Below are 25,559 nucleotides of genomic sequence, written 5' to 3' on the forward strand. Positions count from 1 at the left end.
GGGAGCCAAGGCGTCTCCTCTCCTAAAGTGTTTGCTTTGATTTCCTTACATTCAATTATTTTTCAAGGCGGGTTGAACATGTCGGTGAACATATGCTTTCCTTGCATTAAGAAAAGAATTTTTGGTAAAACGTCTCAAAGAAATGCTGACCCTCACGATTAAGACTTAGAAGACTTCATAAGACAAAGACATCCTCCATGGATGGCCACAGTCTAAGCCTCCATCTTAACTTCTAGAAAACATAATCTCCTTTTCTTAAACGAGGATGATCCACTGACGGAGTAGCCTGCCTTCCTTTTAAGCATAAAAAAAGACTTTGATAAAGTCTGTCACGCCCACAACAGATTTGAAAGACCGACAGATAATCTAAACAAGATTTGGACATAGGAATGTTTATCCCAACCCAGGTAAAAAGTAAAAGATGGAAGGGAGGGGACGTCCCTGGCACTTGATAGGAACCCTAAAATCCTGGGCGTCCCTCTCTTCCAGTCAGTTTCATGGATTTCGTGAGAATTTGTATTACTGCTCCCGCCTCTGTTGACCGGAGGTTTGCTACGGATTTGTAATTTTTATCTCCTGGTGTCTTTGGAGCTTTTGGTGAACTGTAAAAGAATATTTTGTCATCCTTTACATGACCAAGAGGCTGCAAATAGTGGTACATCCTTTACATGTCTTTTTTCATTCCATTCAAAATGTGACCATGCAAAGTGGTGGTCAATTGAACAAAACTGCATACAAACGTAAAGGAATCTCAATTGGCTTCAGAAATCTCAATCTGCGACGTCTAATCAATGCGAAGCCAATTGAGATTCCTTTACGTTTGTATGCAGTTTTGTTCAATTGACCACCACTTTGCATGGTCACATTTTCAATGGAATGAAAAAAGACATGTAAAGGATGTACCACTATTTGCAGCCTCTTTCTGAAGCCAATCTCAATTCTGAATTCAGAAATGCGAAGCCAATTGAGATTTCTGAAGCCAATCTCAATTCTGAATTCAGAAATGCGAAGCCAATTGAGATTTTTGAAGCCAATCTCAATTCTGAATTCAGAAATGCGAGGCCAATACTTTTCAGATCATTTCTACATTCAGAATTGAGATTGGCTTCTACGACGTCTTATCTCAATTCAGAATCTCATTTGTAAGTGTAGGTTTACACTTACAAAGAATGAATAACTAGGTTTACGTCTCAACTGTGATATGTTTTCAGATACCGACCAGGGTCTTGCAATGGAGCATTTAAGAAGCAGTTAAGAAGCAGATGAGGAGCGCCTCCATGGAAAAATTCCTACTGCTTTCTCTTACTTCTTCCCTTTCCCACTTCCTTTTCATCTTCTTTTCCGTTACTGTGATTTCGTGGAGCAGATACAATTTAGCTTCGGAGCTTTTGGTGAACTGTAAAAGATCTTTTCTTCGTTGGATGATCTCTGTTATCTACAGCAAAGAGCTTCACTGGAAGCTGACGAAAGGGCGTCTGCCCAGCATTTCATGGTTGTCTTATTTTGAGCAGACGACTGTTCGCAATAAATATTCCAGTCCCGAAAAAGCTTCTAGGCGTGACTGCGTCTGTATTCAGTTAATCCCAGTGAACAAATTTCTCAAATGACAAGTTGATTTGCTGTCCAGAAAATTATTTGAGGAAACTAATCCGCTGTTTTAGTCGCTCAAAGAACTCGAGTGCTTGCAACTGCATACTTGGCATTAAACCACAGAATCTGTTTTTATCCTTAAATACCAATCTTAGAGGTCTAATCTTCGTACAGAAAAAAATGGCGCCTGTGACCTTCTTCAATCTTTTTATTTTTATTTTTCTTCTTCTACCTCTCTTCCAGTCCTTGTTTTCAGAAAACCATTTTGTCAAGGCAGAGCAAATCATCCAAAGGGTGGCTCAGAGAGAGTCAGGAGATGGTGATCAACCAAATAATATCTCTAACGGAAGGTTGCTGGCAGGATTGGCTGAAGCCAATGCCAATGTCGTCGTAGCACAGGACGGGAGCGGCAATTACAGGACGATCCAAGAAGCAGTATCCAGGGCACCAAACTACAGCCCAGGACGGTATTTGATATATATTAAGGCCGGAAGGTATGCGGAGAATGTCGTAGTGGACCAACAGAAATGGAATCTGACATTCGCTGGAGATGGCAAAGGAAGAACCGTCCTCACTACGAACAGGGCCGGCCCTAGATTCAGCATCCTCACGTCTGGAGCATTAGGTAAAATTTTATTCTTTTAAAATTCAATTTTTTTTAACTGGAAAAAAATTAAGAATTTATTTAAAGAAGGTCATGGTGAAAGTGTAAGCCTCTTACTTTAACATTTGGATATTATAAAATTAAGTATTTTTTAATATTTTATTTTATATATTCAATTTAATTACATAATATTAAGTATTTAGATGTATTTTTTTATTCATTTAAACGAGTTAAAATTATTTTAATAATATAATAGTTAAATAAAATTATATTATAAAATTTAAATCTATCAGAGTAATTTTTTATAATAAAATACCCTTTTATATTTATATAAATTCTTGATTTTAATATTATATTTGATTTCTAATCTAAGAGTGAGAATTTACATACTACAAAAAGTAAAAATTTGATTAAGTATTTGGATATTATAAAAGTAAGAATTTTTTAATCATTTTAAAATTATATATTTAATTAAATAAATAATCTTAATTTACTTTTCAAAGTTATTTATTAATTTTAAACAACTTGGCCTGTAAATCTGATCTTAGTGAATGTGACTTGTCTCTCCCATCGTATTAGCCCCCTAATGATCCACTCATCTGGGGCTACAGATCACATGTGATGACTGAGAGATTAGATTTGCTAGTTCGAGTTCGTAGATTAGCATTTGGGTTTAGGTTCAGATGGGACTTAGACCTCGTTAAACCTTTCATGAGCTATGATAATTAGTTTCTGAAATCTTCATTTGTAATTCTTTTTTCTTTTCTTTCTGACAGTGGTAATCGGAGACGGATTCCTTGCTCGATACATGACGTTTGAGAACACAGCTGGGCCAAATCCAGGGCAAGCAGTGGCCATGAGGAGCTACTCTCACAGATCAGCCTTCTACCACTGCAGCTTTCTGGGTTACCAAGACACCCTCTTCGTCCACATGAACTACCAATTCTACAAAGAATGCGACATCGTCGGCACCATAGACTTCATCTTCGGAGACGCCTCCGTCGTCTTCCAGGACTGTAACATCCTCCTCCGCAGACCACTGTCTGGACAAGCAAACGTCATCATTGCTCAAGGGAAGGAGGTGTGGAACAGCCCGAGCGGAATTGTGCTTCAGAACTGCCACATTGCCGCCTCAGAAAACCTGGGTTGGGCAAGGTCTTATCTGGCCAGACCGTGGCAGAAGTACTCCACGGCTATAATAATGCAGTCTTCCATAGATTGGTTGATCGATCCGGCTGGTTTTATTGAAACACCGGGCATTATTGGGAATGGAAAAACGTCTACGATCCGTGAGTACGCGAACTATGGACCGGGATCAAACACCCAGAACAGGGTGAAATGGGCTGGTTATAAAGTCCTCTATAATGCAGGCGATGCTCAGCGGTACACCGTCGCGGCCTTCATCAATGGAAACCAGTGGTTACCGTCTCTCGGAGTGCCATATAAAGCTGGCTTGTAAAAGAAAACCTGGAAAATAATTCTGGTCTCTTGGATCATTTTTTGTGAGACTCAGTTATTAAAGAAGCTTTCAGCAATGAAGAAATGGTGACATTAGAATCGGAAGAATATAATGAAGAAATGGTCACTTGATCAAATTGCTGACATTTTCACAAAGCCGCAAATGTTGATCGGTGTTTTAAAGATATCAAGTTTAAGATGGGGTATTATTTATTTAACTTAACTTATTCTCATTTAAATGGTGCAAATAATATATCATTGGAAAGTTGTGCCTGTATACGTTCTAGTGAATCAAACCATTCCTGAATTTAAATTTTCTAGAAGAAGTTATTGCCAATTTACTATAGGTCGTTCAACAAAACCGAAAATGCATGCATTCATTGATTAATGTCTTTTGATGTGACAAGATGCATCTATTGATTAATGTCTTTTGGAATGATAAAATGTTTCTAGAGAATGTATTTGATTACAAGTCATTAAAGGTGAAAGTTGTTAGGAATTAAATGCTCTAATTCAAAGCTAACGAGAGCAATAATAATAAACACATAAGAAAGAAAAACAAGAAAACATGAAAAACACAACTAGATTTATACAGGTCCGTCAAGGTGAGACTATGTCCTATCTTCTACCGCTGCAGTATTCCACTATGAAAATGAAATAATTTACAAGAGAAATTGCACACTTACAAGTGTTTTATCTAACCTTTCGGATTGCAACTTATGATGATTCTCGGATCATTAATGATAAAACCCTAATAGCTCGCGCCCCTCAATTATAAAGAGAAAATCAAGGCAACTGCGGTACAAGAGTAAAATTTCTAAACTGCCCTTAATGAAACAACAATTAATATATCATGAACTCAACGTAGGGCGTTGATTAAGCTCCACAACTTAACAAAAATTTATTTTGAGTAGTATAAATTCCCATGTACTCAAACTTTGAATTTGTAAGCAATTGAATCAGGAATTTCTTTTTATCTTTTGTCTTTCTGTTCCTGTCTATTTCTTTGAGTTGTTTGCCACCTTTGCTTCAAACAAAAAAAAACACTACCAAAGTGTGGAGCTGAATTTGAATCCAAAGAGGACATGCTGAACTCTACCACAACCTATTATGACTGATGCGGATTATAGAGAAGAAAACAACACCAAAAATAAAAATAAGAACCAAATAGAGAAAATTGAGTGACAAATAGATTTACATGATTTGATAATTGACCTACCTCCACGGGCGTGATCTCTACTTCTTCCTTTATTGATACAGACAAAACAATAATACAAGATGATAATCTTTGCCCCGTGTCCTATATCGAGGTCAATTAGGGATATCTCTCTATGGCTTACTTGAATTGTGTCAATGAACATCCTTCTCTCCCCTTTTAGAGATGGTTAGGTATAAAAATGGGGTAAGTTGAGACCTTGAAGGACTCGAGCACTGTCATGAGATCAAATCTTCGTCGTCAACATCTTACGGTTGATCGAAAATTGGAAGAAGAGATCTCCAGTAGAGTGCTTCACGCCACCCTACTGGAATGTCGCCTCACAGTTCACAATGAGCACGAGCACATGTATACTCTGCCACTACTCTGTCGCACATGAATATATGATTAGAAATATTAAAAAATAAGCTTTCCGAGCTATTAAGAAGCTGATGACGAACGCTTCCTTGAAGAAATTCGCACTGCAACGTGAAATTTTTATTTTTCTTACTTCCTCCGTTCCTCACTTCATCATCTCCTTTGTTTTTTTTCTTCCTGTTACAGTAATTTCAATCAATATATAGTCTCCTGTGCACTAACTATTCATGGAGCAGATATTGTTTTCTTCAGAACTTTCTATGAACTGTTTTCGTCCAATGACCTCCGTTGAAGACAACGAAGACCTTCATTAATAGCTAACAGAAGGGCAACTTCCCTGCATTTCGTAGTTGACTTATTTAATCAGACAACAATAAGCAATAAATATTCCAGCCTTGAAAAAGATTCTAGGCGTAACTGCGTCTGTGACCTGTAAGTATTGGCAGCTCTATTTGCTGGTTACTGTCCTAATGAAACTAATCTGCTACTAAAATCAGTTAACTTCTCTAAATGGTTATAACTGAATTCAGAGATATAGAATTAAAACATAAATTCTGGCTTCTCCTTAAATAACCTTCTTCAAGCTCCACTCTTCGTACAGAAACAATGGCGTCTGCTTCTCTCTTCATTCATTCTTTTCTTCTTCTTCTCCCACTTCTCTTCCTGTCCTTGTATTCCGAAAATCATTTTGTGAAGGGAGACCAAGTCATTCAAACTGTGGTTCAGAGAGAGGCAGGAGAAGGAGATCAACCAAATATCTCAAACCGAATGTTGCTTGCAGGGTTATCTGGAGTAAATTCCAATGTTGTCGTGGCACGGGATGGGAGTGGCAATTACAGGACGATCCAAGCAGCAGTTGACAATGCGCCAAACAATGGCGCAGGACGGTATGTGATATATATTAAGGCCGGGGAGTATGCAGAGAACGTTGTAGTGCAGCGAGAGAAATGGAATCTAACTTTCATTGGAGATGGCAAAAGAAGAACTATCCTCAGCAGTAACAAGGCCGGCGGCATCCTCACATCTGGAGCCTTAGGTAATATTTTATATCATTTACATGGAATCATGGGGGTCTCAGTTACTAAACTAATAAGAGTCGTTTTTGTTTCGGGTAACCTCTGTTCTTCTTCACCGACATTAAACACTTCTAAGCTTTAAAGTTAAAAGTCTACAGATTATTCAACTCAATAATATAGAGTCACAAAATAAAAACTGCTAGTTATAGTTTCATACTGGGATAGCCGGAAATCGGGAATTTTGGCCGTATAGAGCAGCACGATTAGTCCATTCCAATCACTCAGCAGTAAATGGAAATGGAATTTGTTTGCCATTCATCACAAGAAGAGCTTAACTGGAACACCTTCATGTATCATGCAGGAGAACCCACGTAGCTTATCACTCAAAATCCTAGTATGATCTGTGAGGACTAACTCGTGAACCAGTTTATCTGTTCTTGGTAATGCTCTAGCGTCATACTGCGCGGCAGATCCCATATAGCGAATGAGAGTTTTCATCTAGGATTTAGATCTGTGAGTCCATGGATGAGCTCTGGGGGTAGCTATACTCTGCCAAATACTACAAGAAGGATGAACTAGACCTGTCTCCGGTATGAAGGAGAGCATTTGCCATAAAATGGAGTAGTAGATATGAACCCCAGCATGCGATAAAATAGATCGGGCAAGTTGAGATAATTAGTTTCTGATTTCTTCAATTTTAATTCTTTCTTCTTTTCTTTCTAACAGTGGTACTAGGAGACGGATTCTTTGCTCGAGACATGACGTTTGCGAACACAGCGGGGCCGCAGAAAGGTCAAGCAGTAGCCATGAGGAGCGACTCTCACAGATCTGCCTTCTTCAGCTGCAGCTTTCTAGGGTATCAAGACACCCTCTTCGCCAACATCAATCACCAATTCTATAGATCATGCGACATCGTCGGCACCATAGACTTCATCTTCGGAGACGCCTCCGTCGTCTTCCAAAACTGTAACATCTATGCCCGCCGGCCACTAAACGGACAAGCAAATGTTATCATTGCTCAAGGGAAGACCGACCCGATCACCGGAGGCGGCGTCGTACTCCAAAACTGCTATATCACTGCCTTAGAAGACCTGGGATCGGCGAAAACCTATCTGGGTAGACCGTGGCAGAAGTTCTCCACTGCTATAGTAATGGAGTCTTTCATGGATAGGTTGATCGATCCGGCAGGTTGGATGGAATCGATGAGCACGGTTGAGGAAGGAGGAACGGCTAAGTTCCGTGAGTATGCGAACACTGGTCCGGGATCAGACACCCAGAACAGGCTGAAATGGTCTGGTTATAAAGCCGTCAAGAACCCGGACGAAGTTAAGCAGTACACAGTTGCCGCCTTCATCAATGGGATCGAGTGGTTACCGGATCTAGGGGTGCCATTTAAAGCGGATTTGTAAAAGGAAGTCAGATGAGCATTTGTGGGTCTTTTTGGGGGCTATTTCCGTAAGCCTTGGCAGGAAATAACATGTCAATTCTTAAATAAGCTTTAAAATATTTATGAAAAGAAGGAGAAAATTTCCATTCTCGGTCTCATCTGTAGGAATGAATCGAGCTTTTCTTATAGAGTTGCTTTCGGCTAGATAGAGATGAAAGTGGACTGGCAACTTTTTTCTCTGAATCTACATAATACGAAAGATCTTCATGCGAAGTCGAAGTACGGAAACCTATAAAGAGAAAAAATAATTCCAGAAGTTTTTCGAAGCCATATAATACGAAAGATCTTCATGCGAAGTCGAAGAGTGGAAGCGCAAAGAGACACCAGAAGACAAAAAAAAACCCAAGAGCAAAGAGGGTCATCAGCTTCACCTAGCAATAAGGGCCTGGGGGGATGTTCCATTTACCCACGGCGTTCTCTAGAATTGAATTGAAGTGAGATTACACCATTTCATTCGCTCAGGCAAAAACGGGGGGAAGTTGATTCCTAACTATTTTGCGAGTCATCAAATTTCCTCGCACAATGCGCATTGCTTCTTCCCCCCCCAAGAGGAAAAATTTCTTCTCATTCGTTGTTCTCCTCTCCCTCTCCCTCGGCCTTCGTCTCCCGACGATTTTTTTCGCCCCATCTTCTTCCTCTCGTCTTCGCTCTCTCTGCTCCCTCTCAACCTCTGTCGCAAAGCACGGGAGGCCGACCCTCTGTCGCAAAGCCTCTCAGCCTCCTAACTTCTCTTCTCTCTCAACCTTCCTCCCTCCTCTCCTCTCCCTCTCGACCTCCATCTCAGAGCACGAGAGGCTGAGCCTCTCGGCCTCCTGGCTTCTCTTCTCTCTTGGCCTCCCTCTTTTCTCCCTCTCGGCGTACCGTCGGAGCGTCGCCTCCATCGCCGCCGTCGCCGTTGACCGCTGGCCCGCCTCTAAGGAAGATGACACGCGCTAAGGAAACAATGTTTACTTTTTCCTAAGTTAGGAATTAAACCATCGTCATAATTGGTTTAATTATCCAATTAATTAAACCATTAGTTTTTTATTTTTTGTTAATATATTATTAATTAATAATATTTAAAATATATATTATGTTATTGATAAATTAATATATTTATTTATTTTTATGTTTATTTTTATTTTTTATTAAAATAGTGAATTTTAATATTAAACTATATCTTATGTTATTAAAAATAATTTATTTATTTATTATATTCACTTATGTTATTTTTAACTTTTTTTATTTATTTTAAATAATTTATTCTAGACACATGTAATTATTGTTTTAATTTATAATAAACTATAATCATTAAGTAATATAATATACTTTTTCATTAATTAAGATATTAATATATTATAATACTACACATTAAATCACTTATAAGTGTAGTAACCATTTTTATTTGGTTAATTATACGTTTAGGTATATGTTCTATTTAAGTATATTATAAAAGGTTACTCATTCTCTTCTTTATATCATACTTTTCATTTGGGGGCACTAACACTGGAATCTGTTTTTCTCCCACTTGAACTCGTTGACACTAACACCCAAACATGAGTTGAAGTTAAATCAATTGTGGACTAACCACCCTAACTATTGTTTTTTTCTCAACGATTAGCACGTCGATCATGGAAAGCTCGGCAAAAGAGAAGCGAATCCGCTGGTGTTGCTACGGAGCTAGAAGATACTGGAATTCGAAGATACTTCGCAATCCATGTCAAAGGGCTGAGAAAATAGTCTAGGATACTAGTTGGTTGGAGAAGGGAAGATGGATTTGGAGAGTCTCTCTTCTTTGTCTTCTTCCTGGGAAGGAGTACAATTTGTGCTTTCTTTATTTGTTTCCACTACAAAGGTTTCCTCAATTCTACCCCTATGTCTCCATCGTCAATAACCTGCTTATCCAGTTAAAGAAAAAGAGTAAGGTAATTCCTCATTAAACCTTTCTTTTCTAGTCACTCTAATCCTCCCCATATCTCAATCTATTGTTTCCTTCTTCTCTTGAGCCTCAGCATCGACAAAAAAAAATTCTCGTTGAAGGACCCATCAGCGCTCTCTGTGTCCGAGAATGTGAACAGAATCCTTTAGTACTTCTTTTGGTGCAGGAAGCTGGACATGGTGGCGATGTGAATTCGCAATGTTGCGAGGCTGGTTGCCACTGATGACGACGACGATGATGCCAACTATCTGCGACAGTGTGGCTCTCAACCGCAGGAAAGAAGGGGTGGTTTTGTCGGGAATTCCGTGGTTGTTTACTACGATTCTATATATCTATGAATTCTTTAATAGAGGATTGGTGGTTGGTTTGTTGAAAGAAGGAAAAGAAATTGAACAAAGATGAACGATCTATTTGTCTAATTCGGCTGGTAAGTTTTTCTGCGGATTTCATTTCTGCAGGGAGTTTGCTTGTTTAATCCTCCATTGTTGAGCTATATATAGATCATTTTTGAGGCAAATGTTCGTGATAAGACTGTATGAAGTGATCATTTGCGGATGGTTAGAGCTGCCGATTGCATTTTTGTAGTCGTCGCCCCCTTTAAAAACTCCATTTTCATTTTTATGCGTCTTCTACTATTTTGACTTTTCACAATTAATAGATTTTCCTTCAGTACTCCAATGGAAAAAAAAAGGGGGGGATGCATCATCCCTGTGCAGGTGTTAATGTGGGCGATTTGCAAGGAGACAACAATTGTAAGTATACTTGGCTTGACCTTTTTGGATTTTATGAGAGCGAAACACCTACCATATATGCAAGTTGAAATCTTTCCAAATATTCCTTCACTTGGAGGTGTTCTTCTTGCAATACCACATATCAGTTATGTGTCAAATCCTTTACTGAAGTGACACTCTCTTCTAATTTGGTTTTGATGGTAGCCCCATCAAACCAGCTTCATCTTCACAGCTGCTTCCACTTTGGCTTTGAGCAAAATTTTGATTGCAACCATTGGATGGTTGTTGACACAATCTCAATAATATGGGCCGTCAAGAGGTCAAATTCTACCTAGTGGTCAATAGATAATCAAATTCTTCCAATCTTGATCGTTGATCAATGTTCATAATCTAGACTATCCATAGGGTAATTAATATTTTATGTCTGCACCATGGAAAGACAATTGGTTGTGAAAGTAATGGCTAAGCTTGTTGTGGGAAGGAAATAGTGATAAAAATGAGACTTACCAACTTAGAAATATGTTTTGGAACTCTTTTTATCATCAAAGATCCAACAATTCTTTGCCCTTGTATGCCCAAATCCAAGGTAGACAAAATAATTTCCATGAATATTAGAGTTAGAACCCCCAATCTCCTCCTCTCTAACATGGGACGAACTGTTGGATATTAAACCTAATTGAAATAAAAAAAATAGTTGAAGAGCTTATTCTCATTTGAATGGTGCAAATAATATGTCATTGGAAAGCTATTCATGTCTAGGTTCCAATGAATCAAACCATTCATGAATTGAAGTTTTTTAGAAGAAGTTATTGCCAATTTACTACAAGTTATTCAATAAAACTGAAAATGCATGTATCCATTAATTAATGTCTTTTGGTGTGATAAGATGTATTTATTGATTAGTGTCTTTTGGTGTGATAAGATATATTTATTGATTAGTGTCTTTTGGTGTGATAAGATGTATTTATTGGTTAGTGTCTTTTGGTGTGATAAGATGTATTTATTGGTTAGTGTCTTTTGGTGTTATAAGATGCATCTAAAGTATGTATTTTGGTTACAAGTCGTTAAATATAGAGGTGTCTTTTGAGTAGTATAAATACCCATGTACTTAAACTTTAAATATGCAAGTGATTGTAACAAGAATTCCTTTTATCTTTTGTTTCGCCTTTGTCTTTCTTCTTCCATTCTTTTTCTTTGAGATGTTTGCCCACCTTGCTTCCAACAAAGTGGTATCAGAGCGAGGTTGAGAGCATGAGTTCAAAAGGAGCACCTTTTTCCTTCCATTATCCATAATTATCCAAAACCAACTATGAGAATCGATCAATTCGAATGAAGGTTATCCTTGGTTCTCAAGGATTATGGGAGATCATTGAGAAAAGTTTTGAAGAACCAGAAAATGAAGTGGTTTTGCCAACAAATGAAAAGAAAGTTTTGGAGAAAAAGAGGAAGAAGGATCAATGTGCACTTACCGTCATTCATCAATGGTTGGATGATGACATGTTCAGGAAGGTTGCCAACGACAACAAATCCAAACATGAGATACTCTTCAAAAATCTATCATGAGAGTTGACAAAGTTAAGAAGGTACATCTTCAAACTCTAAGGCCTGAGTTTGACTCACTTTTGATGAAGGAGAGTGAGTATATCTCAGATTTCCTCACAAGAGTCTTGGCAGTAGTAAATCAAATGAAGATGCTAGGAAAAAAAATTGAAGATGTTCGGGTGATAGAAAAGATTTTACGCTTCCTCAACTCAAAATTCAATAATATGGTTGTAGCCATTGAGGAGTCTAAAGACTTGAAGATCATGTCCATTGATTAAGTAAATGGGTCATTACGATCCCATGAGGAGAGAATGAATCGAGGCAAACAAGAGCAAGTCGAGCAAGTTTTACAAACAAAGTTATCCCTCAAATATAAAGGTGAAACACTTTGAGAGAGGGAAGAGGTCAAAGAAATTGAAGAAGGTTTTTTTATAGACTCAAGCAAGCGCCAAGAACCTGGAATAGTCATCTTGATAAGTATTTTCAAGAGAATGACTTTACTAGGTACATGCATGAATATGCACTTTATGTAAAACAAGAAAATAGAGGATGATTTTTTGTTTGTGTGTATGTAGATGATCTTATTTTCACACGAAGTAATCCAAGAATGTTTGAAGACTATGGCTCAAGAATTTGAAATGAGTGACATGGGCCTCGTGTCTTACTACTTGGGAATTGAAGTAAATCAAATAGAGGATGATATTTTCATCTATCAAGAGACTTATGCAAAGGAAGTGATCATGAAATTCAACATGGTGAATTGTAAACCCAATAATACCCTTATGGAATGTGGCATGAAACTTTCTAAAATTGATGATGGAGCAAGAGTAAACCCAACTTTATTCAAAAGCCTTGTGGAAAGTTTGAGGTATTTTACTTGTACCAGACCTGATATTTTATTTTCAGTTGGAATTGTGAGTAGATTCTTGAAAAATCCCTCTGAATTACATATGAAGGCAACTAGGAGGATTCTTCGTTATCTCAAAGGTACCTTTGACTATGGAATTTTTTATTATCTTCAAATGAATTCAAGTGGATAGGGTATTATGATAGTGATTATGTTGGAGATATTGGTTACCGATAAAGCACTACTGGGTTTGTCTTCTTTTTGGGAAATAGTGTAATTTCTTGGTGCTCCAAGAAGCAGCCCATAGTCATGCTCTTAACATATAAATTTGAGTATATTGCTCCAACTTCTAACTATCATGCAATTTGGTTAAGAAGACTATTAAAGGAGCTCCATTTGGAATTAAGTGAAGCTACCAAGATTAATGTAGACAACAAATTAGCACTTGCTCTAGTAAAGAATCCAATGATTAATGATCGATCCAAGCATATTGATACAAGATATCATTTCATTTGGGAGTGTGTTGAAAAAATGGAAGCTTAGATGGAATATGTAAAGTCACTCGATCAAGTTTCTAACATTTTCACTAAGCCTCTCAAACATGAAAGTTTTTAAAAGCTGAGAATGTTGATCGTTGTTTCAAATATATCAAATTTAAGATGGGGTGTTAGATATTAAACATGACTGGAATCAAAGAACTAGTTGAAGGGGTTAATCTCATTTAAATGGTGTAAATAATATGTAATTGGAAATTTATGCCTGTCTAGGTTCCAATGAATCAAATCAATTTGTGAATTAAAATTTTCTAGAAGAAGTTATTACCAATTTACTACAGGTTGTTTAACAAAATCGAAAACGCATCCATTCTATTAATTAGTGTCTTTTGGTGTGATAAGATGCATCTAGAGAATATATTTTGTTACAAGTCATTAAATGTAGAAGTGTCTTTTGAGTAGTATAAATATTCATGTACTCATGTCTTTTGAATACGCAAACAATTGTAACAATAATTCCCTTTATCTTTGGTCTCTCTTTTGTCTTTCTTCTTCCTTTCTCTTATTTGAGTTGTTTGCTCACCTTTGCTTCCAACACGAACAACCCCTTGCAGAAAAGAGAGTAAAAAGGGTTACCTCTCTCCCTTTCTTGCATAGCAGGGGAATGGTTCCTCCTTTTTGAGAAATAGCCGGTTTTTAATAATAATAATAATAATAAACTAATAAATAAATTCAAACAAAAATTTGAATAAAAAAGGTAAATAAGTAATTTGTATAATCTGTTAAGATCAGTAACAAAATTACCTCAATAGTCCACGGATTACATGGCCATATTTGAAATTATGGCTTTTAATGAATCATATATTAGGTAATATGAATTTGAGAGGACCCACTCGGAATTGATTACCCTTTTCTCTACTTGTGAGTGATTATTGGAAATCAAAAGGTCGCAGCTAATTTATTTAAGGAGAATTCGAAACTAAAACTGGAAGAAAAGATGGATAATCATTTCGAGACTGATTCTGGTTAATTTCTCCTTAAATACCCTTCTTCTAGCTCTACTCTTCGTACAGAAACAATGGCGTCTGCTCCTCTCTTCATTCTTTCTTTTCCTCTTCTTCTCCCACTTCTCTTCCAGTCCTTATCTTCAGAAAACCATTTTGTGAAGGGAGACCGAGTCATTCAAACGGATGTTCAGAGAGAGACGGGAGAAGGCGATCAACCAAATATCTCAAACCGAAGGTTGCTGGCAGGGTTGTCTGGATTAAATGCCAATGCTGTCGTTGCACAGAACGGGAGAGGCAATTACAGGACGATCCAAGAAGCAGTAGACAAAGCGCCAAAATATAGCACAAGACGGTATGTGATATATATTAAGACCGGGGAGTATGTAGAGAACGTTGTAGTGCCGCAAGAGAAATGGAATCTAACTTTCGCCGGAGACGGCAAAAAAAGAACTATCCTCACTAGTAACAAGGCCGGCAGCATCCTCACATCAGGAGCCTTAGGTAATATTTTTTATCATTTACATGGAAGAACGGGTCTCGTTTACTAAACTAATCAGATTTTTTTTTTCCCTGTTGTTTCCAGTAACCGCAGCTCTTCTTCAGATAATTAGTTTCTGATTTTTTCAAATGTATGTAATTTTTTTTTTAATTTCTTTCTAACAGTGGTACTAGGAGACGGATTCTTTGCTCGGGACATGGCATTTGTAAGCAAAGCGGGGCCGCAGCAAGGGCAAGCAGTAGCCATGAGGAGCGACTCTCACAGATCAGCCTTCTTCCGCTGCAGCTTTCTGGGGTATCAAGACACCCTCTTCGCCAACATCAATCACCAATTCTACAGATCATGCGACATCGTCGGCACCATAGACTTCATCTTCGGAGACGCCTCCGTCGTCTTCCAAAACTGTAACATCTATGCCCGCCGGCCACTAAACGGACAAGCAAATGTTATCATTGCTCAAGGGAAGACCGACCCGATCACCGGAGGCGCAGTCGTTCTCCAAAACTGCCACATCACTGCCTTAGAAAACCTGGGATCGGTGAAAACCTATCTGGGTAGACCGTGGCAGAAGTTCTCCACTGCTATAGTAATGGAGTCTTTCTTAGATAAGTTGATCGAACCAGCAGGTTGGTTGGAAGCGATGGGCGCGAATGAGAGGATAACGGTTAAGTTCCGCGAGTATGCGAACACTGGTCCGGGATCAAACACCCAGAAGAGGGTGAAATGGGGTGGTTATAAAACCGTCACGAACACTGCCGAAGTTAAGCAGTACACAGTCGCCGCCTTCATCCACGGGAACCATTGGTTGCCGGCTCTACGGGTGCCATTTAAAGCTGGTTTATAAAAGTAATTTTTGTTAGACTCGGAGGAAATGCCATGAGTCTACTCTTTATATAAGCTTTAAAGCATAGAGGAAGAGGAGAACGATTCCATGCTCGATAATTCGTTGCTTCAATCGTTCATCTCTTGGGAAGGATGAAATCAAGGTTGCTTTCTGTAGGGTGATTTCTGAATAAGCTTCTTAAATTTCATATTTTGCAAAGCAGCCTGCTTGGCTTGTGTAGTATTAAAAGCAGACAGAGACTATTGCTTAAACCAGACAGACTTTCACTGATAAGAAAGGATGAACTGATCTCATGGAACCGTCTTAAGATAAAATAGAAACTGCTAACAGAAAGAATTCACTACAAATCTACCAAATACCAGTAAATGAGATCATGAACAAGATCACAGAGCTTCTCCAACATTTCCCCTCTCCCTGCAAGAGCAGGAGGATACTCCAAACCCGAATCACCAAAAACCTTTCTGCACTTGCCCGCTGCTTCCCTGGGCTGCGTTCTAAAATAAGCCTGCTCATACGACCTTCCAGCCACATCCATCAACGTCTCCCCGAGCCCCTCCGCTGCAGCCGAATAATCCTTCCCGCAACTTCGAATGGCTTCCCTCAACCCATCGCCTGTTACATTCTTCAGCAGCCAAGTGAGATAAAACAGTGTCTCCGTCGCGTTGACGACGGCCAGCTCGGTGGCGATCATGGTCAGCCCCTGGACGTCGGTTTTGGCGCTTCGCGGCACGGGTTGGAGAGTGTTGACGCAAAATACTCGGTCTTTGAGGGGTCTGCATACCGTTTGGACGAAAGACGGATTTGGTTCTCCTGTTGTAGGGATGGAGAAGAAGACGAGGAGGAGGTGAAAGAAGATAAAACCAGCCATTTGTTCTGAGCAGTTGGTGAGGGAATCAGAGTGTTAAAGAGAGAGGGAAGCGTGGACAGCCGTTTCGAAGGGATTGACAGCCTATGAAACGTTATCGAGAACGTGTACGCCAGGAGAGCAAGAGCAAGCTGGGAAATTATTTCTGGACACTCTTTGGCTTCACGGATCATTCTTATATCCAGAATGATTTTCTCAGAATCAGAAAAGCCTGGGATTTAATGGGAGAAGATAAACAGAATAATTTTATGATTAAATCAAATTATTACTTGCCTTTTTCATGTTGAAGACAAATGTTTTTACAAGTGATATACATGGTGAGTCACCATAAATGGATCCATATGGAACAAACCTTTCACGTTCGTATCTTCTTTATGGATCTTATCACTTGTGTTGTGCAACCTCTTCAGGTGCTGATGTGGCGTGATGATGTGGCACCAAGTAAAGCGGTTGAACATTTGTGATATTAAGTTGAACGTTTTCACAACCAAGCACTATCAAAAGAAGCTCTAAGAAATAAGAATTTAAATGGTAGAGAGAGAGAGAGAGAGAGAGAAAGAAAAATGAGAAATCATTCGACTCCAATTGGGTGGAAACAAATGGAAGGAAAAATCACTTTCAACTGCTACAATAATTTCAGTACATCAGGCATTTTTGCAGTATTTTTATTGCAATGAACCAACTATAAGTTCTTACATAAAAAGTAATAAAAAATGCATGTAAACATTTGCTCATGTTCTTCGCTATCTTATTACACAGCTTGTAAAAATTGACAAAGAATACTCAATTGAATTACTCAAAACTGCGCCCTGAACAGTACCTCATAGCCCCATGCTAGTGGTTGAGTTCACATAACCTGGTAATTCTCCGTCAGAAGTTGAGTTCTATGTGAAAATTTTGGCGGAAGACCACCCTTCAGTGGTAAAATACTAACAACCTGCAATAAGCAGAAGTCTGTTATTCTCGCATAATCAAGGCCAAGGGTTCTCTTGTGAAGAAATCTTATAAAAAATGACTCAAGACAAGCTGTGCCTTGCTTGTTTTGAATTGGTGCTGACATATGAGAGGATTACAGATCCAAAAAAACAACGACATAAAAGTAAAACATTCAGACAAATTCCAAAAGGCCTGAGCATACAAGAGTCCATTTTTGCCAGTATGCACTATGCTAATGACATGAAACTGTACAAATAAAGTTTGGCTAAAGCTGAAACTCCATGCTGTTCTTTCTTATTTTCATGGAGGAAATCTCATGCTTGTTAAGGTTGCCACTCAACAAAGAAGGAAAAAAAAGCCTATTTTCTGTCCTCGTCCGACCATGAACTCTTAGAATTAAGTGGAAGCCAATGTATGGATAATAGAACCAAATAAAGCTTCCATAAAAAAAATAAAGTGTCAAACAATGAGATTCAGTTAACTTTGACCAAGTGATATCTGACCATGACTCTTGCATGTAAATATGTAAATAATTCTACAACAAGAGAGAAAAGATAAAAGTAGAAGAAGACACCTCACAACCTCAATAAACCCAAATCAAGAATGAATGGATGAAAACTTAGAAATAACAATAAAAGGATATTAATATAAAAAGGAAACCCTATCATAGACAGCAGTTGATTTAAGTTTCACAAACCTTCATGCCGCTGAAAGTTGTTGCAGCAGTAAAACTAACAGTTATAGGGAAGAAAATTGACAAATCCACAGGAGGAACAACAAACTCCATTGACCCACTGCCAAGAGTTAAACAGAGCAAGCCAGCCTTTAACAAATGGAAACATTTTAAAATAAAATAGACATAAAAAACAACCATATAAAACCTAGATCCCACTTCAGACCTGCGGTTAGAATTATTAATAAGAAGAATGGACCACTCCAAGACAGAATTTCTCGGGTCATATCTGCACCAAAAGAACAAGCCTTCAATACCAAGTGCACTGACAAAGAAAAACTGCATAGGTCCATTTCAAAAAAAAAAAAAAAAAAAAAATGCATGAGGTTTATGATCGGGGGTGGATCAAGTTTAAATTTCAATCTGAGTACCAAACGAAGAAAGATTTATAGGAAGAGATCGACAAATGTCCCGACCTCCATTCACCGTCAACCTGTCGCACACTTGGTGCTTCTCGAACAGCTGGAAGTGGAACTGAGATCACAACATTCTGAAGATCAAACATTGAAGAAGACTCATACTCAATGCTGACATAAGTCTCAGTTCCAGAAATAGAAGGCCAGCAGTTTACTGCAAGTGGACAAACAGTTCCAAGTATGTAAAAGCAGTATAAATGATTCAACATAATGAGGAACTAGTCATTAAGAATTTGTAACCTACTTGTCAGTGGGACCACAGACTCTTCTGTGGTCTGCATTCTCCACTTGAGAAGACCAATTCCTGCTGCATCACCAGCTTGACCAGTGGGAAAAGGCCTTTTAGGATCTTTCAACCCAAGAATATTTTCATTTGAGAACAGCTCCTTGTTGATGTTTGGATGTGTTTTAAAAAGGACAGCAGGATCACCTCCAGTTTCAATCTGGACAAAGAACAGTAAGCATATTATCCTACACTTGGAAAGAGAGAGAGAGAGAGAGAGAGAGAGAGAGAGAGAGAGAACAGACCTGTACTTGAATAAGTGCATCATCCTGGTTCAGTATTTGCATAGAAAGGGTACCCTGCACATCAAAGTTTCCAACCCCACCATCACGCTTGAGAGTTACATTAAGCTTTTCCTCAATTGTCAATGTGATGGGGTCAGTTGGAGGTGTTGCCAATGATCTTGACTGAACAACACCAGGTTTTACATCCTCAAGAATCACTTCCCCTTCAGCTTTCAGAGATTCCAGAAATTGGTTTGTTCTCTGGGTTTTCCCAAGTTTCATACCAAGACCCTTTGGAGGAGCAGTTGCAGATGCAGGTGAACGACCTAATTAAGCAAAAGGACTTTTAAGAAACGAAAAAACTAGGAAAGGGTACTCCAATTAGTCAATTTTTAGAATTAAACTGATTCCAACATAAGTTATTGATCATTTGCAAAACAAACAAAGACAAGCTTAGAATATTCATCCACATCATTATGCACAAACCTTTTGGCTTACTATTGAAGGTTTCCACATCATTGCTCAATCCAAATCCTGAACTACTTCCAAACCCACTCCCACCACCAGAGATATTCAAATCACTAAAGGTGCTCTCAATTCTTCCGTTAAGAGACATAAGCCCACCTTTATCACTTCTGTTCCTATCAAGCTGCAAAAGGTAACCATATGGTTAGAAAGTTATTGAATTAAAACAAGACATGAATGAAACCCAAAATAGAAAAAAAGTCATATAAAAACTATGGAGCATTAAAACCTTGCTTTTGTCAATCTCACTAGCTTTCCTCTTCATGATATCCTTCGTCTCATTGATCTTGGTCTGCATTACTAACTTATGTAATTTTTCTTCATGACTCTCCATCTCACAATATTGCTGAATTTGGGTAACAGTTACACTTTCTTTATGGCCGAGAGAGATGACTTCGTCAAAAGCAAAAATAAGCTCAAAGGCAGTCTTACAGATGCCCTCTTCATCTAGAGAGAGAGAATACTCCGGCACCTGATTGAAGTTAAGCTTTCAACTGACCGTATATCACATCATCATTATTTATAAGGTATGAACAACTTCAAGAGCTGCCTTCTTTGAACTAAACTGCTGTATTTCAAAAACCCAAAGTATCTCAGCAACTTCGAATCTTTTGTTATTTACTTCTTAAATAGTTGTGTAACTTTGTTCTAACAAGAAAGAAGACCAAAATTTAAATATATTTGTCTATGAATATGAAATTCAAATTTCAGATATGTTGCAGTATTCAACAATTGCAGAAACTAATAAACACAGAACATGCAACAAAACGAAAAGGATACTATTTTAGAAAGCAGCCTTAAGGTCTCCAAATCTTCAAGAATGTTGCTCTGCTTGTTTGTTACAAGCAGCAAGTAAAGAGCTTCTATTGGCTGGTAAACATAGCGGACATTTTCAGTCTCTACATATGTGTGTTGTTTCCCAGTGCCAATAAGTTTTGGAAATGCAGCAAGTAACCCTTCAATCCTTATGCGAGACATATCAACAAACTGCCTTGAAACCAGTGCTGCAATAATAAGTAAATCAAAGACAGGTCAATGGGAAAATTGTGACAGCATGATCTGCCAATATTTGGCAATGCCTCAGATAATAAAGCTTCAACATATGTATTTTCCTGGATCAACTCATTTGGTAAATCCCAATATAAAAAATTTATGGGCAGATTAGTCACAAATAAATTATTATAATCAGAAGAAGCACCGATGCACAACCCAGCTTGATGAATAGGAATAACACTTGAAAGTAGAAAACAGAATGAAGAGATATGATTGTTAAAGCACTTTAACAATCACATTCCAGGCCACAAAAAGAAAACTTACCTTTACCAGATTTGGTAATTATAGAAGCCGCAAGAACCACCTATTCATCAGATTAAAAAGTATAAGCAAAAGTAATTACCCAGGAATAAACCTCATGTTGTCTTATTTATATTATTTAAAGAAGATTGATCAGCATAACCTTAAAAAAATCAATTAGCAAATATATTACATAATCTTTCAGAAACAGTCACACAGAAGACAAATAACTAAAAAAGAAATGCTAAGCCAAAATGACCCAGAGCATTTACCATTGTGGAAGTTTAAGAAACCAATTGATTTATAGTCTGTGTATAGCTCAGCTCCTGGAAAGAGGTCCAGAAACAAGATGTGCAGTTAGTACAATCAGAAAGCACAACAAAATTCTCAAGCGGTATATAGAAGATAATTATGCTTAATAAATATGAATATCAATACTATAGAATTGTCCCTCATAGATTCAGCACCATAAGAACTAACCAAATGAATATAAGTAATTTCAGTAGCTTCTTTCTTCTATAACAGAGTAATTTTTACTAACTGAGACCAAGGATGTTATATTCTCTTTCAGAAGAATGCGACTTTGAATAGATTGTTTTAATTATTTAGGACAATAGGCCATTGAAGGACTTCCATAGAAAGCTACTAATACCATGGTAAATCTATAACCCAGCCAGACTTATAAGAAAACATAGATGCACAGGCAAATTCTGCCAATTTCCCAAAAAATCATTAGGATAAAAACCTAAACAAATCGAACCCCAGATAAATCAACTAAAAAACTTGAGACAAATGGTCAAACTTTGTGGACCTTCATACAGATAACAAATTGCTAAACACAATTTCCAAAATGAAACAGGAAAAGATCCAGAATGATCCCAGTGATGCATGCGAATTAGCGCCAAGTTGAAAAAACCAAATGTTCAAAATTCCGAATCATATATTACTTGTTTTTACAAAAAGTCTGACATGGGCATTTTTTCAAAATTTGAAACTCGAGGTTATAACCACTCCAGACTGGAATGATCCACTCGATAAGATGCGAAAGCAATTTCTCATAGCTAGAAGGTGTTGGAGTTTGGGACAGTGTATTACAATTGACGCCCGATAGCAAACGGCAAAAAGTGAACGAGTCAGCTCACCATTTATACGCAGACATATTTCCAACCAAAAGACAGAGAATGAGAAGCGGAAAAGAGTGAATCACAGAGAGTCGAACGAGATCGAGATCCAGAGAGAATGAGATCAATGCCATGAAACAAGACAGACAGATCTTAATACGAGAAAGGAGAGAACTACAAATAAAAGAATGACAGAATTTGGAATCGACGTGAGAGATCATAACAGAGAGGAGAGAGGGGGATAACAGAAGGCAGAGAAGATGATTGATTACCTGTGGCGACTAAGGGGGAAATTGGTGTTGTTCTCCGGACGTCACAGCAGTGGTAAAGAAGAAGCTGGAGCCTCAATACGGACAAGCAGGCTTCTATTCGAGTCTTGAAACCTTCTCTACATTCGTCTAAGATTTCATATAATATGTGGAGGGTTCGGTCTTTAGCTCAATGGTCACATACATTGGTCACATGGTAGGGTACCGGATTGGGAGTTTTTTCTTTTTTTCTTTTTTGATAAAAAAGAGATGATAAATACTAGTTAGATAAATTAACCTTATTATTTTATGAGATTTTTATTTGATATATGTTTGTGATTAGGTCGTGGATGTTTGTGGTTAAGATAGGGGCGTTGAATAAAGACATGAATGTGTATACAAGGATTATCTCTATAGAAGAACAATTTACATATTTTTTCTTCACTATTGGTCAACAACAAGTATATAGTATCACATTAGAGATGTTTAATAGATCGAATTGGACTATCAATAAATATTTCAATAAGGTGTGAGATGTTATTGTTATACTACATTTTGATTACGTCAAATGGTCTTCGATATGTACTTACTGAAGATTTTGAACAATCTCATGTTTTATCCTTTAAGGTAAGAACAAATCCATTTGATGAATAATTTAGGTTTATATCAAATGTATATTTTTATTAATTAAAATGATGTCATTAGTATTGTATTGATGTTATTGATGATACTCGTATCAAAACACACATCATGTTTGATCAACAAACAAGATTATTGAACCGAAAGGGTTTTCTCTCACAAAATATAATGGCAACATATACATTTGACATGCAATTCACTTATGTACTTGATGGATGAGAGAGATCAATAGTTGATTCACATGTACTGAAGTCAACATTAACAAACGAGATAAACTCTGGGTACTTGAAGATAAATAATATTTCTTTACTTACCTTTTTATCTATTATCATTTTTAATTAATTCACGTAGAATGTATCTTCTATTGTATGTAAATATTATTTAGTAGATGCCAGTTATGTAAATGTTCTATGGTTTTTTACTCCCCTATTGAGGCACCCATTATCATTTGCAAGAATTTGGAGATAACACTCTTACAAATGAGAGAGGATTGTTCAATTGAAGGCTCTCATATTTAAGGGGGGGTTAGTCAACAAATATAAAATTTGATATTCATCTTCATCTTCATTTCATGCATCTACATGAACTTCATCTTCGAAATAGGTGTTAGTGTAGACAAGTTCATGTCCACTGGAAAATAATTTCTAGTGTTAGTGTCCCCAAATGAGGAAAATGCAGAAAATAAGAGAATTAGTAACTTGTAAAGTATACTTAATTAAAATATAATGATTAAAAATTAAATTAGGTAAAATAAACATTATTACTACACGAATAACTAATTTAATGTATAATTAAATATATTCATGTACTAATTAATTTAATTATATATTATATTAGTTAAATATTATTGTTTATTGTACATCAATATAGTAATTACGTGAGTCAATTAATTGTGCACAAGATTAATCATAAAACATAAATAAATAACGTTAAAAATAACATAAACGAATATAATACATTTAATTATTAATTTATTGATAATAAATGGTGTTCTTTAACATAAAAAAGTCATGATTAAACTGGAAAAATCTATCAAATACTAACTTTAACACACTATATATTTTTACATATTATTAATTAAAAATATTTTTCCATTAAATTTAAAACCATTCATTTTATTAATTATAAAAATGAGTTAATTAAACCAAGTGCTTGAGTTAACACTATTTCAATTACCACTATTAAATCACTAATACAATAGAGTAAATAAAAAATAAATATGATTGATAAATAAAAAATTATTATATTAATAACGTAAGATGGATTTTTTTACATAGTATTAATTAATAATATATTTTGAAAAAATTAAAAATAATTAATTAATCAAATGCATACTTTAATTATATTTTATTTACCAGAAACTTAAATATAAAGTTTAATATAGTAATAAAATTTAACAAAATCGGAATGGGGGAAATCGAATGAAATTGTAAGGTATTTTGGGGGAAACGAGAATAGTGAGAGAGAGAAGGGAGTGGGAAGCTGAAAGGGAGAAGAGATGGAGAAGAGAGAGAAGAAAGGGAGGGCGAGAGGGATAAGAGAGAAAAACGGAGAGCGAGTCCGAGAAAAGAAAGGGAGGCACGGAGACGAGAGAGGGCGAGTCCAAGAGAAGACCGAGAGACAGAGGCTGGAGAAGAGAGGCAGAAACGGAGGCCGGAGAGGAGAGTCCGAGAGAAGAGAGGGAGCAAAGACGTCGGGGGTGCAGGGAGACGAGAAAGGGGGTGCGGGAAAGAGGGAGAAAAAAATGAAAATGAGAAGAGAGCGAGAGAGGGAAAAAAATAATAAACATCGAGGTTTCAAACCCCCGCGTTTCCTTCATCTGGATGATTGGCAAAAAGGGTCAGAAACCAGATTCCAATTTTTATAACGTGGAGATGATGTTCCGCTTCATCTCCAACATCCAGATGACATGAAGTATGGCGCTCCACTAACGACGTAAACTGATGAATGACGTAATGCGGCTGATAGTCATCTTACCCTTCAAGTTGACTAACCCCCCCCTAAAGACTACCACATACTTTGGGGGCTTTAAAGCTCGATTTAAAATATTAAAATATGTTCCTCCTTTTACTTTTAATATTTAGGTAAAAATTATAATTACTTGTTGTAATTACATGGATATATTTTAAAATAAAGAGGATAATTCCAGTGATGTGTCTAGTGGAGAAGATGATGGGTGTGATGGTGATGAAAATAGAGATTAGTGATGATTTTTTAAATGATGAGGACCAACAAAGAAATACTTAGAGGAAACGTATAACACAATCTGCAAGAGTATCATATTGTCGAGATTTATTAACAACTCAAATGTGGCAACATTATTAATTATTATATTTTAATGCATATGAACATTTAGGTTGTATTTCATAGATACTAACTTGATCTTTTATATAAAATATTTAAATGTGTTGTACTTTTGTTATTTTTTTTATTATTATGCCATTTAGAAAACATAGTGGACAATTATTTCAAATAATGATGAAGCTTTTTTCAAGTTTTATATATACTTAAATAAGTGAAATTAACATTGTATTAGGTTCACAAGATAAATAATTAAAATATTATTTTTGATAGGTGTGAATTGTGCACTTTTAAAAATTTATCAATTCATGATTAGTTATTTTTACAAATAAAATATATGAATTATGTACTTTTTCAAGGTATTTTTATATAATAGAATACCATACTTATTTATTTATATACAAT

The 25,559-nt window shown here is 36.9% G+C and overlaps 5 protein-coding genes across 7 annotated transcripts; 3 read left to right on the top strand and 2 right to left on the bottom strand.

Annotated features, from left to right (window-relative positions):
• Positions 1-1,770: 1,770 nt before the first annotated feature.
• LOC137952714 (pectinesterase-like) lies at positions 1,771-3,711 on the top strand. Its single transcript, XM_068799772.1, has 2 exons — positions 1,771-2,215; positions 2,971-3,711. The coding sequence occupies exons 1-2, from the start codon at positions 1,771-1,773 to the stop codon at positions 3,651-3,653; spliced, it is 1,128 nt and encodes a 375-aa protein (XP_068655873.1). The 3' UTR covers positions 3,654-3,711.
• Positions 3,712-5,844: 2,133 nt separating this feature from the next.
• LOC137954027 (pectinesterase 2-like) lies at positions 5,845-7,755 on the top strand. Its single transcript, XM_068801609.1, has 2 exons — positions 5,845-6,261; positions 6,968-7,755. The coding sequence occupies exons 1-2, from the start codon at positions 5,994-5,996 to the stop codon at positions 7,648-7,650; spliced, it is 951 nt and encodes a 316-aa protein (XP_068657710.1). The 5' UTR covers positions 5,845-5,993; the 3' UTR covers positions 7,651-7,755.
• A 6,543-nt stretch (positions 7,756-14,298) lies between these two features.
• Positions 14,299-15,570, top strand: LOC137952715 (pectinesterase-like). Its single transcript, XM_068799773.1, has 2 exons — positions 14,299-14,728; positions 14,891-15,570. Exons 1-2 carry the CDS (start codon positions 14,299-14,301, stop codon positions 15,568-15,570), a joined length of 1,110 nt encoding a protein of 369 aa, XP_068655874.1.
• A 340-nt stretch (positions 15,571-15,910) lies between these two features.
• Positions 15,911-16,261, bottom strand: LOC137952716 (uncharacterized). The gene has a single exon (XM_068799775.1). It carries the CDS (start codon positions 16,259-16,261, stop codon positions 15,911-15,913), a length of 351 nt encoding a protein of 116 aa, XP_068655876.1.
• Positions 16,262-17,065: 804 nt separating this feature from the next.
• Positions 17,066-22,329, bottom strand: LOC137953145 (coatomer subunit delta-like). Of its 3 annotated transcripts, none has more exons than XM_068800384.1 (12): positions 22,239-22,329; positions 21,118-21,171; positions 20,870-20,909; positions 20,333-20,556; positions 19,782-20,024; positions 19,514-19,676; positions 19,049-19,353; positions 18,765-18,963; positions 18,521-18,674; positions 18,271-18,333; positions 18,069-18,165; positions 17,066-17,372 (listed from the first exon to the last, which is right to left on the bottom strand). In XM_068800384.1, exons 2-12 carry the CDS (start codon positions 21,118-21,120, stop codon positions 17,283-17,285), a joined length of 1,581 nt encoding a protein of 526 aa, XP_068656485.1. In that variant the 5' UTR covers positions 21,121-21,171; positions 22,239-22,329; the 3' UTR covers positions 17,066-17,282. The 3 variants fall into 3 exon arrangements, with proteins under 3 accessions (XP_068656485.1, XP_068656486.1, XP_068656487.1); XM_068800385.1 differs by lacking the exon at positions 22,239-22,329 and adding an exon at positions 21,988-22,179; XM_068800386.1 differs by lacking the exons at positions 18,069-18,165; positions 18,271-18,333.
• Positions 22,330-25,559: the final 3,230 nt, after the last annotated feature.

This window comes from Aristolochia californica, unplaced genomic scaffold, assembly GCF_029961685.1.
Source record: "Aristolochia californica isolate CCGP_79_NKW_82.1479 unplaced genomic scaffold, dmAriCali1.0.hap1 SCAF_16, whole genome shotgun sequence".
Lineage (NCBI taxonomy): Eukaryota > Viridiplantae > Streptophyta > Magnoliopsida > Piperales > Aristolochiaceae > Aristolochia > Aristolochia californica.

Excerpts from the sequence above, each read along its gene's own strand:
- LOC137952714 (XM_068799772.1), top strand. The coding sequence starts at position 1,771 with ATGGCGCCTGTGACCTTCTTCAATCTTTTTATTTTTATTTTTCTTCTT. Across the intron at positions 2,216-2,970 it reads CCTCACGTCTGGAGCATTAG|TGGTAATCGGAGACGGATTC; the intron begins GTAAAATTTTAT and ends TCTTTCTGACAG.
- LOC137953145 (XM_068800384.1), bottom strand. Across the intron at positions 19,354-19,513 it reads CTTCAATAGTAAGCCAAAAG|GTCGTTCACCTGCATCTGCA; the intron begins GTTTGTGCATAA and ends TTGCTTAATTAG. Across the intron at positions 18,166-18,270 it reads ATTAATAATTCTAACCGCAG|TGGGTCAATGGAGTTTGTTG; the intron begins GTCTGAAGTGGG and ends AACTCTTGGCAG.
- LOC137952716 (XM_068799775.1), bottom strand. The coding sequence starts at position 16,261 with ATGATCGCCACCGAGCTGGCCGTCGTCAACGCGACGGAGACACTGTTT.
- LOC137952715 (XM_068799773.1), top strand. The coding sequence starts at position 14,299 with ATGGCGTCTGCTCCTCTCTTCATTCTTTCTTTTCCTCTTCTTCTCCCA. Across the intron at positions 14,729-14,890 it reads CCTCACATCAGGAGCCTTAG|TGGTACTAGGAGACGGATTC; the intron begins GTAATATTTTTT and ends TCTTTCTAACAG.
- LOC137954027 (XM_068801609.1), top strand. The coding sequence starts at position 5,994 with ATGTTGCTTGCAGGGTTATCTGGAGTAAATTCCAATGTTGTCGTGGCA. Across the intron at positions 6,262-6,967 it reads CCTCACATCTGGAGCCTTAG|TGGTACTAGGAGACGGATTC; the intron begins GTAATATTTTAT and ends TCTTTCTAACAG.